At 43.3% G+C, this 13428-nt stretch overlaps 1 protein-coding gene across 1 annotated transcript in view; it reads right to left on the bottom strand.

Annotated features, from left to right (window-relative positions):
* The window catches only part of SLC9A3 (solute carrier family 9 member A3), a 220115-nt gene extending 207067 nt beyond the window's left edge, over positions 1-13048 (bottom strand). The window contains exon 1 of the mRNA XM_075826897.1: positions 12841-13048. Coding sequence (XP_075683012.1) covers positions 12841-13048 — 208 coding nt within the window. The remainder of the gene's footprint in view (positions 1-12840) is intronic.
* Between the last annotated feature and the right edge of the window lie 380 nt (positions 13049-13428).

Here is a 13428-nt window from a genome sequence, read left to right as displayed (position 1 = left end):
TGCAGTGCCCGCAAGGTCACCCTGCTCAAGAAGGCACATGTACAGGCCCGTCTGAAGTTTGCAAATGAACATCTGGATGATTCTGGATGATTCTGAGAGTGTTTGGGAGAAGGTGCTGTGGTCAGATGAGACTAAAATTGAGCTCTTTGGCATTAACTCAACTCGCCGTGTTTGGAGGAAGAGAAATGCTGCCTATGACCCAAACAAAACCGTCCCCACTGTCAAGCATGGAGGTGGAAACATTATGTTTTGGGGGTGTTTCTCTGCTAAGGGCACAGGACTACTTCACCGCATCAATGGGAGAATGGATGGAGCAATGCACTGTCAAATCCTGAGTGACAACCTCCTTCCCTCCACCAGGACATTAAAAATGGCTCGTGGCTGGGTCTTCCAGCACTACAATGACCCGAAACATACAGCCAAGGCAACAAAGGAGTGGCTCAAAAAGAGGCACATTAAGGTCATGGAGTAATGATTTACAGATGATCTGCAAAGAGGAGCGGGCCAAAATTCCATCTAACATGTGTGCAAACCTCATCATCAACTACAAAAAACGTCTGACTGCTGTGCTTGCCAACAAGGGTTTTGCCACCAAGTATTAAGTCTTGTTTGCCAAAGGGATCAAATACTTATTTCTCTGTGCACAATGCAAATAAATATATATAATTTTGACAATGTGATTTTATTTTTTTTATTTTTATATAATCTATCTCTTACATAGTTACATAGTTACATAGTTAGTACGGCTGAAAAAAGACACATGTCCATCAAGTTCAACCAAGGGAAGGGAAAAGGGAAGGAAAAATTTCTACACATAGGAGCTAATATTTTTTTGTTCTAGGAAATTATCTAACCCTTTTTTAAAGCCATCTACTGTCCCTGCTGTGACCAGCTCCTGCGGTAGACTATTCCATAAATTCACCGTTCTTACTGTAAAGAAGCCTTGTCGCCTCTGCAGCTTGAACCTTTTTTTCTCCAGACGGAGGGAGTGCCCCCTTGTTTTTTGAGCGGGTTTTACAAGGAACAGGATATCACCATATTTTTTGTATGTGCCATTAATATATTTATATAAGTTAATCATGTCCCCCCTTAGTCGTCTTTTTTCAAGGCTAAATAGGTTTAATTCTTTCAATCTTTCCTCATAACTTAAATTCTCCATGCCCCTTATTAGCTTCGTTGCTCTTCTTTGTATTTTTTCCAACTCCAGGGCATCCTTTCTATGAACTGGAGCCCAGAACTGAACTGCATATTCTAGATGAGGCCTCACTAATGCTTTGTAAAGTGGCATTATTACATCCCTGTCCCGCGAGTCCATGCCTCTTTTAATACACGACAATATCCTGCTGGCCTTTGAAGCAGCTGATTGACACTGCATGCTGTTATTGAGTTTATGATTTACAAGTACACCCAGATCCTTCTCAACAAGTGAATCCGCCAGTGTAGCGCCCCCTAGGACATATGATGCATGCAGGTTGTTGGTACCCAGATGCATAACTTTACATTTATCTACATTAAACTTCATCTGCCAAGTGGACGCCCAAACACTTAGTTTGTTTAAATCTGCCTGTAATTCATGAACATCTTCCATAGTCTGAACTATATTACATAGCTTGGTGTCATCTGCAAAAATAGAAATAGTGCTATTAATCCCATCCTCTATATCATTAATAAATAAGTTGAATAATAGTGGTCCCAGCACTGAACCCTGGGGTACACCACTTATAACCGGGGACCATTCAGAGTAGGAGTCATTGACCACTCTCACTGGTAAAATTAGCCTATCCTAAAAATTCTAGACTGTTCATGTCTTTGACAGTGGGCAAACTTACAAAATCAGCAAGGGATCAAATACTTATTTCCTTCACTATATATATATATATATATATATATATATATATATATATATATATATATATATATATATATATATATATATATACACTGCAAGTACTTGGAGCGACTTTTTTGACATTGCGATTCGGACGCTAGTAAATGTCTGGGTCGTCGAATCAATATACGGCCTAACTACGCACAGAGGGGCGATTAGATAACCTACTGCTCATTTTCTCACTAGCTTTCTGAAGAAAAAAAAAAAGAGCCTCCTATATATGACAATTAGAAAGCAAATATGCTATGTGATTAATAATGAAGAGGGGTGATAACATGTAAAATAGTCCATGTTAGGCCTGCCCCTGGGTCATTTATAGCCATACCGGGACGGGAAGAGGATCACAGCTTCACCTCCTCTCCCTGCTCTCTCTACCACTGCCCCCCTCCTCCTCCACACAGGCAGAAGTGAAACCTGTAAATATATACAGCTCCCATTTCAACTTGCTCTACTTCATCTGTGTTGTAGCTAGAGATGTAATACAGGTCTTATTTGAAAGCTAAGATTAACTTTCCCATCACTCATTGGCTATTATGGCATCCATTTAACGTGAAAAGCTATTGAAAAGTTCATGACGTATATGTTAAACGGATGCCTGTGATGTATGCCATACAGTGGCATATGTAACCCATGTTAAGAAATCATATACAGCGCGATATATGATTTTTATGGGTTCCCTTGATTCTATTGAATCAAACGTTTAGTGCCGTAAAGCTGTGATCCAAAAGGTAACTTAGAAAGGCATTATATTTACTCATTTTTATAATTAATGTCAGTTTTATTACTGAATTTAGTACTCAAACAGTTGTCTATGGGTATGGTCACACGTGGCAGCAATGGTGCAGCAGAATTCGCAGTGTCATTTCTACCTCTGCAAAAACGTGACTAGGGTGCCGCATGTGAATATGGACTAGATAGGACTGGAAAAAACAAGTGGCCAGGTCACCAAATTTGGTCCGTGCAACCCTAGCCATAGAGGCAGTCACAGGACCCTGGCCATAGAGGCAGTCACAGGACCCTGGCCATAGAGGCAGTCACAGGACCCTGGCCATAGAGGCAGTCACAGGACCCTGGCCATAGAGGCAGTCTGAGGACAGTGTACGTGTGTGTGAGGTCTCTTCACACGGCAGTATTTTGCTTCTGTATTTGTAAATTAAAACTAGGAGTGAATTCAAAACACGAAATATGTGCAAATCTGTTCGTTCCATTTTTTATCTATGTAGGTGCCACTTCTGGTTTTCACTTCCAAATACTGAAGCAAAATACGGACCAAACTACTACTGAATGAGGTGTGTGACCGTGTTGCGAATACTGTCGGGAGAAGGGGAGCACAGCTACACCTGCTGTTCATAGGGTTAGAACAGAAGTGCAAAAGGTTAAAAGGTTGTGCAGCTTATTTAAAGAGCCTTCTGGTAGCTCCTAAATTTTAGGGCCTGTTTATACATAACAATAATTGATATGCTTCATACTTAGATTAATTCTTCAGGTTATTACGGTTGTGTAGATACCTAATATGTGTAGGTTTTTTGTTTTTATTTAGTGTTAGTGTAGGGGCAATACAATTTTTTTAATGCAAAATAATGACTTTTTTTTTTTACTTTTTATATTTTTTTTGTTACTTTTATTTAAAATCCCATTAAGGGAGAACTTTATTTATAACTTTATTTTTTACTTGTAATGTATTGGCATACTCCTGTATGCTAATACATCAATCATACTGTGTCCCTATGACACAGGCTGCTGTTAGGGCAGCACATAGTGTGCCGAACAGCAAGCTTACTGAACAGACAGCCCTGGGGTTCTTTGTAGTCCACAGGGCTGACTGCAGAGGGATTCCCCGGTGTTTGATCACGTCACCGGGTTTCTGATGACGAGATCAAAGCGGGGAGTTCCCTTTGATCTTGCCGCGGTCACGAACCGCAGTGATCAAAGGGTTAAACAGCTGGGGTCCGAATGTTTTCCGACCCCAGCTGTATTTAGCAGGCTTCTCTAAGATCAGGAGCTGTTAGTTACAGTTACTGTTTAGAAGATGAGCGCTCACAGGAGCGCTCATCAGCCTCAACTACAGCGACGCCAAAAGACGTCGCTGTAGACTAAGGACCTGCACCGCCTGCCGTCAAAAGACGGTGGTCGGTGATTAAGGAGTTAAAATTGGTAGTTTATACATATTGCTATCATTTCTGGAGAGTCCTAATGTTACAACGTATGTGTACTAGATTACTGGAGATAGGCCATCAATCTCGAGATTTATTCTGATTGCCATATTTGGAATTGGGAACAAATTTCTTGAGGAAATTTAGCTTCTGCCTCATGGAAGATTTTACCTTCAATGCAGGAAAGTAGGTTGAAGTAGATGGACTTTTTTTTAACATCTCATTAGATTTGATATTTTCTTTAAAAAAAACAATGAAAATTGTAAATGATCGAATTTGCTTTTGAAAATTGTGGCGTATGACAATGCGATCACCAGGGCTGATATCTTTGCATTGAGCTGAGGCCCTATTGCATGTACCAATGGTCGGGCAAACGAGCGTTCATAATCATTGCCATGTGTGCAAAAGCTCGTCCATCGGCAGATCTGTTTTTTTATGTAACATTAAAAAAAATTGTTGCTGGCAGCACATCTCGCTGTGTAAACAGGAAGATGTGCTGCCGACATGATTAAAATGTATGGGGACAAACGATCGGAGTAAATATCGCTCGTCACTATACATAAGCAATCATTGCACCGTGTGAAAGGAGAAAACGAACGGATCAACGAGCTGTCTCGTTGAACAGCCCTCGTTTTCACGGCCTATATCGGGCTGTGCAATAGGACCTTAAGGCTACATTCACATTAGCGTGACAGATTTACGAGTGTAAAAAAATTTCGCGTAAATCTGTCCATGTGGAGTTGCAAGCACTTTTTAATAGAATGTTATATTAAAATAGTCTATAATACATTTGTGTGTATATTTCTTGCTGGTTTGAATACTTACATATATATTTAAAGTACCATTACATTAATTACCTGCTTACTCAGCCAGATCTAAAAGCCAGTTTTCTAAATGCAATAAAGAAAAACATACCATATGTAATGGTAACATACAATAAACTTTAATCATTTGCAAAACTGTTCAATTATTTCCACATCATTAAGTATAAACTACTTCAATTACAAGAATTTGTATTCAGAGTTTAAGGTGGGCCATAATGAGCATGTTTAACCAACCATAATGAAATCCGCAGAATATTATTAATAGTTAAATATTTGCAGGGAGCCTGTATGGCAGTGCACAGTGGCCGTATGGCTCCTTAGCTTGAAGCCGCACGACCTCTGTGCACTGCTGTGTAGGATTTGTCAGGGACTGTATGTTTGGAAAATTTCTCCCCTAGAACCACTGATTGTAGGGATGAATACCTCCGTACACATGGAGTCGGAACGTGCTAAAATTTAGTTTCTGTAGGATTCATAAAGAATCTGAAAGAAAATACTGTTGTATGTAATCAGAGGCTTATAAAGGTGCATTAAAGGCCCATGGACCTCTATGGCAGTCCTATAAAAGAGAGATGTAATACTATAAGGCTGGGTTCACACGACCTATTTTCAGACGTAAACGGGCTCACAACTTATTAGGTGATGCTGCAGTTGTAATGACTCTTTTAGGGCACATGCACACCAATGTGCTTTTGCGGCTGCAATTCCCCCAAAAATCCATGGGAGAATTGCGGCCCCATTCATTCCTATGGGGCCATGCACACGACCGTGGTTTCCATGGTCTGTGCATGGTCCAGGAGCCGGGACCGCAGAAAGAACGGGCAAGTCTTACTACGGCCGTGTTCTGCGGTCCAGGCTCATAGCATATAATGGTCGTGGCCATGTGCACAGCCCGCGATTTACGTGCGGCTTGTGGGTGACACTCCGCCCCCGGCCGACCCTAAATCATGGCCGTGCACATGGGTACGGTCGTGTGCATGAGGCCTTAGTAGACATGTTCTTAGGCTAGATAACAAAACAAAAAAAAATAAGCAGCACTGTGAAATACCTGCTAATACAATTCCACACAGTATGTGATCTGCAAATCCATTTCAGACAGTCAGGGGTGTAACTAGAAACTGCTGGGACCCATAGCAAACTTTTGAAAGCTTGAATCACTTTATAATGCACCATTAAAATAGTTGTTCTATCCATTACCCATTATATAGAAGACTTTAAGGGCATGCCCAGACGTGGCGGAGTTCTTCCGCCACTGTCTGCATCAATGCCACACAGAATCTGCGTTGCAGATTCTGTTGCGGCTTTGCCTAAAATGGGCATTAAATTGATGCGAACTAGCCGTTGCGTATTGAGGGGAAGAGTACTTCCCTTCTCTCTATCAGTGCAGGATAGAGAGAAGGGGCAGCCCTTTCCCTAGTAAAAGTAAAAAGAAATTCATACTTACCCGGCCGTTGTCTTGGTGACGCGTCCCTCTTTCAACATCCAGCCCGACCTCCCTGGATGACGCGGCAGTCCATGTGATCGCTGCAGCCTGTGATTGGCTGCAGCTGTCACTTGGACTGAAACGTCATCCTGGGAGTCCGGACTGGAGGAAGAAGCAGGGAGTTCTCGGTAAGTATGAACTTCTATATTTTTTACAGGTTGATGTATATTGTGATCGGAAGTCACTGTCCAGGGTGCAGAAACAGTTACTGCCGATCGCTTAACTCTCTCAGCACCATGGACAGTGACTATTTACGGACATCGCCTAGCAACACTCCCGTAATTACGGGTACACACACGTAGTCACCCGTAATTACGGGAGCCCCATTGACTTCCTCAGTCTGGCTGTAGACCTAGAAATACATAGGTCCAGCCAGAATGAAGAAATGTCATGTTAGTAAAACCAATACGCTCTGCAGCACACATAACATCTGCGGACTTCATTACGGAATTTTGACTCTCCATTGAAGTCAATGGAGAAATTCCGCAATGAGTCCGCAACAAGTCCGCAACAACCAGTGTATGCTGCAGACACCAAATTCCGCACCGCAGCCTAGGCAATGGAGAAACGTGTACGCTGCAGATTTCCGCTGCGGACTGTCCGCAGCGGAATTCCAGAGCAATTCCGCCACGTCTGGTCATGCCCTAAATGTCAACTACATCAACCCCATGACGACACTGTACATCATGGTGCGGGGGCAGAAGTATGGAGTGGGCTCATGGGCTGAGGCCGCTCCATACGTTGCGGGTGTCAGCTGTGTATTGCAGCTGATACATCGCTCTAACGCCCAGGATCAGTCATAACTTCAATCCTGGCCGTTTTACTACTTAGATGCCGCAGTCAATAGCGACCACGGAATCTAAGCCTTTAGATGGCTTTATAGGAGCTTAGGGCTTAAAGGGGTTATCCACTCCCTAAAAATTGATGGCCTATCCTGAGGATAGGACATCAATATCTGATCAGTCGTGGTCCGACTGCCAGGACCCCCGCCAATCAGCTGTTTTGAAGGGGCCGCAGCGCTCGTACGAGTGCTGCTTCCCCTTCATTTCCCTTACTGCCCACAATGTGAATAGCCGACACGCTTGTAGCGGCGGTTCATAGTATTACAGCCTTCTACCACTCACTTTAATGTGAGAAGGTTGTAATACTGTGAACCACTGCTACTGCTGTGTTGGCGATTCACAGTGTGAGCAGTGACCTAAATGAAGGGAAAGCAGCGCTCACACCAGTGATATGGGCCCCTACAAAACAGCTGATCGGCGGGGTTCCCGGCAGTCAGACCCCAACCGATCAGATATTGATGGCCTATCGGCCTATCCTGAGGATAGGACATCAATTAGGGCATGGCGGATCTGCCCAAAATGTGCAGTAAATTGATGCGGACTGGCCGTTGCGTATTGAGCTGAAGGTACTTCCCTTCTCTCTATCAGTGCAGGATAGAGAGAAGGGACAGCCCTTTCCCTAGAGAAAGTAAAAGAATTTCATACTTACCGGCCGTTGTCTTGGTGACGCGTCCCTCTTTCGGCATCCAGCCCGACCTCCCTGGATGACGTGGCAGTCCATGTGACCGCTGCAGCCTGTGATTGGCTGCAGCTGTCACTTAGACTGAAACGTCATCCTGGGAAGCCGGACTGGAGAAAGAAGCAGGGAGTTCTCGGTAAGTATGAACTTATTTTTTTTTTACAGGTTGATGTATATTGTGATCGGTAGTCACTGTCCAGGGTGCTGAAACAGTTACTGCCGATCGCTTAACTCTTTCAGCACCCTGGACAGTGACTATTTACTGACGTCGCCTAGCAACGCTCCCGTAATTACGGGTGCACACACATAGTCACCCGTAATTATGGGACCCCCATTGACTTCCTCAGTCTGGCTGTAGACCTAGAAATACACATAGGCCCAGCCAGAATGAAGAAATGTCATGTTAAAAAACCAATACGCTCCACAGCACACATAACCATGTACATTACATCTGCGGACTTCATTGCAGAATTTTGAATCTCCATTGAAGTCAATGGAGAACTTCCGCAATGAGTCCGCAACCAGTCCGCCACAGGTCCGCAACATCCATTGTATGCTGCGGACACCAAATTCCGCACCGCAGCCTATGCTCCGCAGCGGAATTTTCCGCATCGTCTAAACGAACAATACTAAAAAGAAGTGGAAGGCAATGGAGAAACGGGTCCGCTGCGGATTAACGCTGCGGAGTGTCCGCAGCGGAATTCCAGAGCAATTCCGCCACGTGGGGCTTTGCCCTTGTTAGGGACTAGACAACACCTTTAATAGGAGCCAGTAAAAAACACAATATACTGCAATACATTTATATAAACCGATCACTGGTTCAAGGTCCCTAGGGGAACTAATGTTTTTTTTTTAAAAATAATGAAATAAAGTTTTTGAAATGTACAAAACCAAATTTTTTCAAAGTAAAAAGAAAACCTCCCATTATTCCTCTGTAGTAATGTAAAACAGAAAAAAATAAACATAATTAATATTGCCACGTCCGTAAAAGTTTGAACCATTACAAAATAACATTATTTAACCTGCAAGGTCAACGCCGTGAAAAGAACCCTCCATAATTGCTGTTTTTTTGGTCACCTTAGATCTAAAAAAATGGAATAAAAAAGTGTACCAAGAAAGGATACCAATAAAAACTACAGTTCACCCTGCAAATAAGAAGCTCTAAGGGTATGTTCACACGCAGTGTTTTCAGACGTAATTCGGGTGTTTTACGCATCGAATTACGCCTGAAAAAACTGCTCCATTACGCCTACAAACATCTGCCCATTGCTTTCAATGGGTTTTACGGTGTTCTGTTCCCACGAGGTGTCATTTTACGCGCCGCTGTCAAAATACGGCGCATAAAAAGATGCCCGCTAAAAAGAAGTACATGTCACTTCTTGGGATGTTTTTGGAGCCGTTTTTCATTGACTCCATTGAAATCCAGCTCCAATAACGGCCGTAAAATACGCAGCGAAAAACGTGAGTTGCTACAAAAACGTCTGAAAATCAGGAGCTGTTTTCCCCTGAAAACAGCTCCGTATTTTCAGACGTTTTTGGTCACTGCGTGTGAACATACCCTTACACTGCTCCATCGATGGAAAAATAAAAAAGTTAAGGCGACACAAAACAAATACTTTTTTTTAACATTTAGTTTTTTCTTTGTAAAAGTAGTAAGGGCCGGTTCACATCAGCATTAGGTTCCGTTAGACCTTTCCATCAGGGAAACTATAGCTTTCCGTTAGAATTACCATTTATTTCAATGGTAATGCTTCCGTTGCTAATAGTTTCCGTTTGTCTCTGTTCCGTAAGGTTTCCGTATTTTTGGAGGAAACAATAGCGCAGACGACTATGGGACTGTATCTCTGGCTGGGGATTCCACCCCTAGAGGAAGCCCCAATGGAGTTATCTTCTTGTGGTGTGTGTGTGGCAGCATCTACGGAGGGCACTGTGGCATTATCTAGGGATGTGTTGCACTGTGGCATTATCTACAGAGGGCACTGGGGCATTATCTACAGAGGGCACTGGGGCATTATCTACAGAGGGCACTGTGGCATTATCTACAGAGGGCACTGTGGCATTATCTGCAGAGGGCTCTGTGGCAGCATCTACAGAGGACTCTGGCAGCATCTACAGAGGGCACTGTGGCAGCATCCACAGAGGGCACTGTGGCAGCATCTATGAAGGGCACTGTGGCAGCATCTACAGAGTGCACTGTGGCAGCATCTACAGAGGGCACTGTGGCAGCATCTACGGAAGCCACTGTGGCAGCATCCACAGAGGGCACTGCGGCAGCATCCACAGAGGGCACTGTGGCACTATCTAAATAGGGGCTGCTCAATCTTGACATGTGTGTCTGCCAAACGCTGCCAACTGAGCCGCCGGACACTTAAACTGGAAAACTGGATTGTTGAGATAAGCACGTGGAGAATTCTCTGAAATTTTAAACCTAGCGGTATTATTATAGTAATGTAGTATTATTATTCTAGTAATATAGTGTTATAGTAGATCAAATAACTAATTAATTAACAATAATTTTGTATTAAATCAAATTTGAAAGTAATGCGGCCCGACAACTTCACATTTTTTCTATATGTGGCCCACTTACCCGGCCGAGTTTGAGACCCCTGTGCTAGAACATGCCTTAGCGGTCACATGCCATTCATAACAGAATCACCGATGAGGACGGCGATTGGCTGCAGCGACACATGACTGATTGACGGCACGTGACCACTGCAGGAGTTTTCGGGAGTAGAGCGGCATAGAATTGGACCTTAGCGCTGGAGCGGGGGGCACTTTAGGGGTGAGTATCTGCTAGTTTTTTATGTTATGCTATCTTCTGCCTTGCTGCAGATTTTAAAAAGTCCCAGATAAACCCAAGGCTCTTGTTCACACAGTGGAATTTTGAGGCAGATTTTCATCTGCCTGCACGCCGTTTGGCGCGTTTTTTTGCTGCATTTTTTGCCCATGGCCATTGAGCGCCGTGGACAAAAAACGCCATGAAATAAGTTTTCTCTGCTTCCCATTGATGTCAATGGGAGGTCAGAGACGTAAACGCCTGAAGATAGGGCATGTCGCTTCTTTTTCCCGCGAGATGGTTTTTCCCTGCTGCGGGAAAAAAAAGCCTCCGGCTCCCATTGAAATCTATGGGAAGCATTTTCTGCCGTCTTTGTGCGTATTTTCCGACGTGGTTTCGGCATCAAAAAACGTGTCAAAAAACTCTGTGTGAACTGGCCCTAAGCCCTCACTGCACCCAAAAAAAAAAAAAACGCTTCAAAAAACGCTATGCATTTTTCATTTGGTGTAATTTTGTACATGCTTTTTTTCTGGCCTTTTTGAAGTCCTATAGAGAATCGTAGGGTAAAAACACCTGAAAAAATGCCATACCCAGAGCAGGCTGCGCTTGGCAAAAAACGCCACTGACCACAAAATTGCTTTAAAAACGCGACAAACAAAAACACAGTTGTGTGTAGTGCATTTTATATTTTACTATAGACTTTAATGTAATATCTGGCCGCACTAAAAAATGCATTAAAAACAACATGAAAAACTCACAAAATCATAGAAAATTGCTGTGTGTGAATCCAGCCTAGGCCCTTTTCACACAGAGTTTTTTTTGCAGGCAGAAAAATCTGCTGACGGAATTTTGAGATTTGACCTGCCTGCACTTTCTTGCTGCAGTTTTTTCTGCGTTTTTCGGCTGCGGCCATTGAGCTTCGCAGGAAAAAAAACGTCGTGAAAAATGCTTTCTCTCTCAGAATCAGAGGTGGAACTGCGGCAAGAAAGAGCATGCTGGTTTTTTTTACTGTGAAAAAAAAAAACACCTCTGCCTCCCATTGAAATCAATGGGAGGCGCTTTCGGACGTTTTTTGCCGCTAATTCCGACATGGTTTCCGTGTCAAAATCAGCGTTAAAAAAAACTCAGTGGGAATTTCAGTTATAGACATATCTACAACAAATCTATAGATGTGTGAACATACGCTAAAGATGTGATGATAGTTCTGTGATGGGTGAATAACGCAGGCATCTTTTTCTACATTTTAACTGTTAGGCTGGATTCACACGAACATGTTACGTCCATAATGGACGGAACGTATTTCGGCCGCTAATCCCGGACCGAACACACTGCAGGGAGCTGGGCTCCTAGCATCATACTTATGTACGACGCTAGGAGTCCCTGCCTCTCCGTGGAACTACTGTCCTGTACTGAAAACATGATTACAGTACGGGACAGTTGTCCTGCAGCAAGGCAGGGACTCCTAGCATCGTACATAACTATGATGCTAGGAGCCCGGCTCCCTGCACTGAGTTCGGTCCGGGACTTCCGGCCGAAATACGTTCCGTCCATTACGGACGTAACATGCTCGTGTGAATCCAGCCTTAGGCTGCGTTCACACGACCTAGTTTCAGACGTAATGGTCGTTATCGTGTGCACATACCCTAACAATTAAAGTTGACTATAGACATAAACATTCAGCCATATAACGACGAGCATTTAAATGTATTTTACAAATTAAAACTTATCTTCGGCAGGCAGAATATACCCAAAAAATATCTACCTGGATACAAATAATTTTCCCATGGAAAATTGTATTGTGGGAAATAGCGTGATTTTTCACCCCCCCCCCCCCCCCACGTATATAGTATAGTATCCAAAATGCTATGATTGAAGTGTTTACAACTGTAGGACGCTTGAATGAAAAGTGTTCTGACTGATGGAGCCGACATTCATTGGTCGGAAACCAATATAGTACAATATATGTAGCGATAAATAATGTAACCGTTGTAAAAATCAGTTCGATTGTCACATCTATGGGCAACTTTAGACATTACGATCACATATAGGGTTTATATCCGATCATTACACGTAGGGATTATCCCCGAACCTCCTATATAACATCATTCTAAAAACTACGCAAAAGATCAAAGCACCCAAAGTGCTTAACACTGAATAAAACGGATTATAAAAGGGTCCTTAGAAATGAAACTCACCGATTTTAGCCAAACTTGCTACGAGAATCCATAAAGCGATTATATACGGTTCTTGAACGTGATGCCATTTAAAGGTGACAATCTGGAGGGTGGTAGGTACCTCTGCATTGTGCCCACCACCATCATTCGCTTCATTTTTGTCTTGTAGTGCTGCACTGATCAATGGATAGGCTAAACCTAGTGCCAAAGAAATAGAAATCTTTCCCATGGTTGGATGAGATGGATTTATTAGCATTGCTTGAGCACTAGCATTATACGGCTTGTTAGAGATGACTTCAGCTACAGACAGGAAGTGCAACTTCTCCTCCTTTATCAGTCCCGCTTGTCTCAGGGATTCCTTCTCAAGTCGTTATTGCCTAAGCTCCATTACATGGGATATCTGAGCGGACGGGAGCGTACAGGTACGGGACTGGCATAGGAAACTCCTTTTATGGTGCAAGGACTAAGAACGGTCCCACCTCTTCCCCTCCCAGTGAGCAGGTACCGCCGACACTGCTGTCCTGTACTGAAGTGATCCAATGTCGCGCTGTCGCACCCTTTGTATCCCGCGGCTGCATGTTTATCCCTCACACACGATAACTTTGTATG

This window comes from Rhinoderma darwinii, chromosome 5 (genome assembly GCF_050947455.1).
Source record: "Rhinoderma darwinii isolate aRhiDar2 chromosome 5, aRhiDar2.hap1, whole genome shotgun sequence".
In the NCBI taxonomy this organism is placed as follows: domain Eukaryota; kingdom Metazoa; phylum Chordata; class Amphibia; order Anura; family Rhinodermatidae; genus Rhinoderma; species Rhinoderma darwinii.
This window is presented reverse-complemented; position numbering and strand designations above follow the sequence as displayed.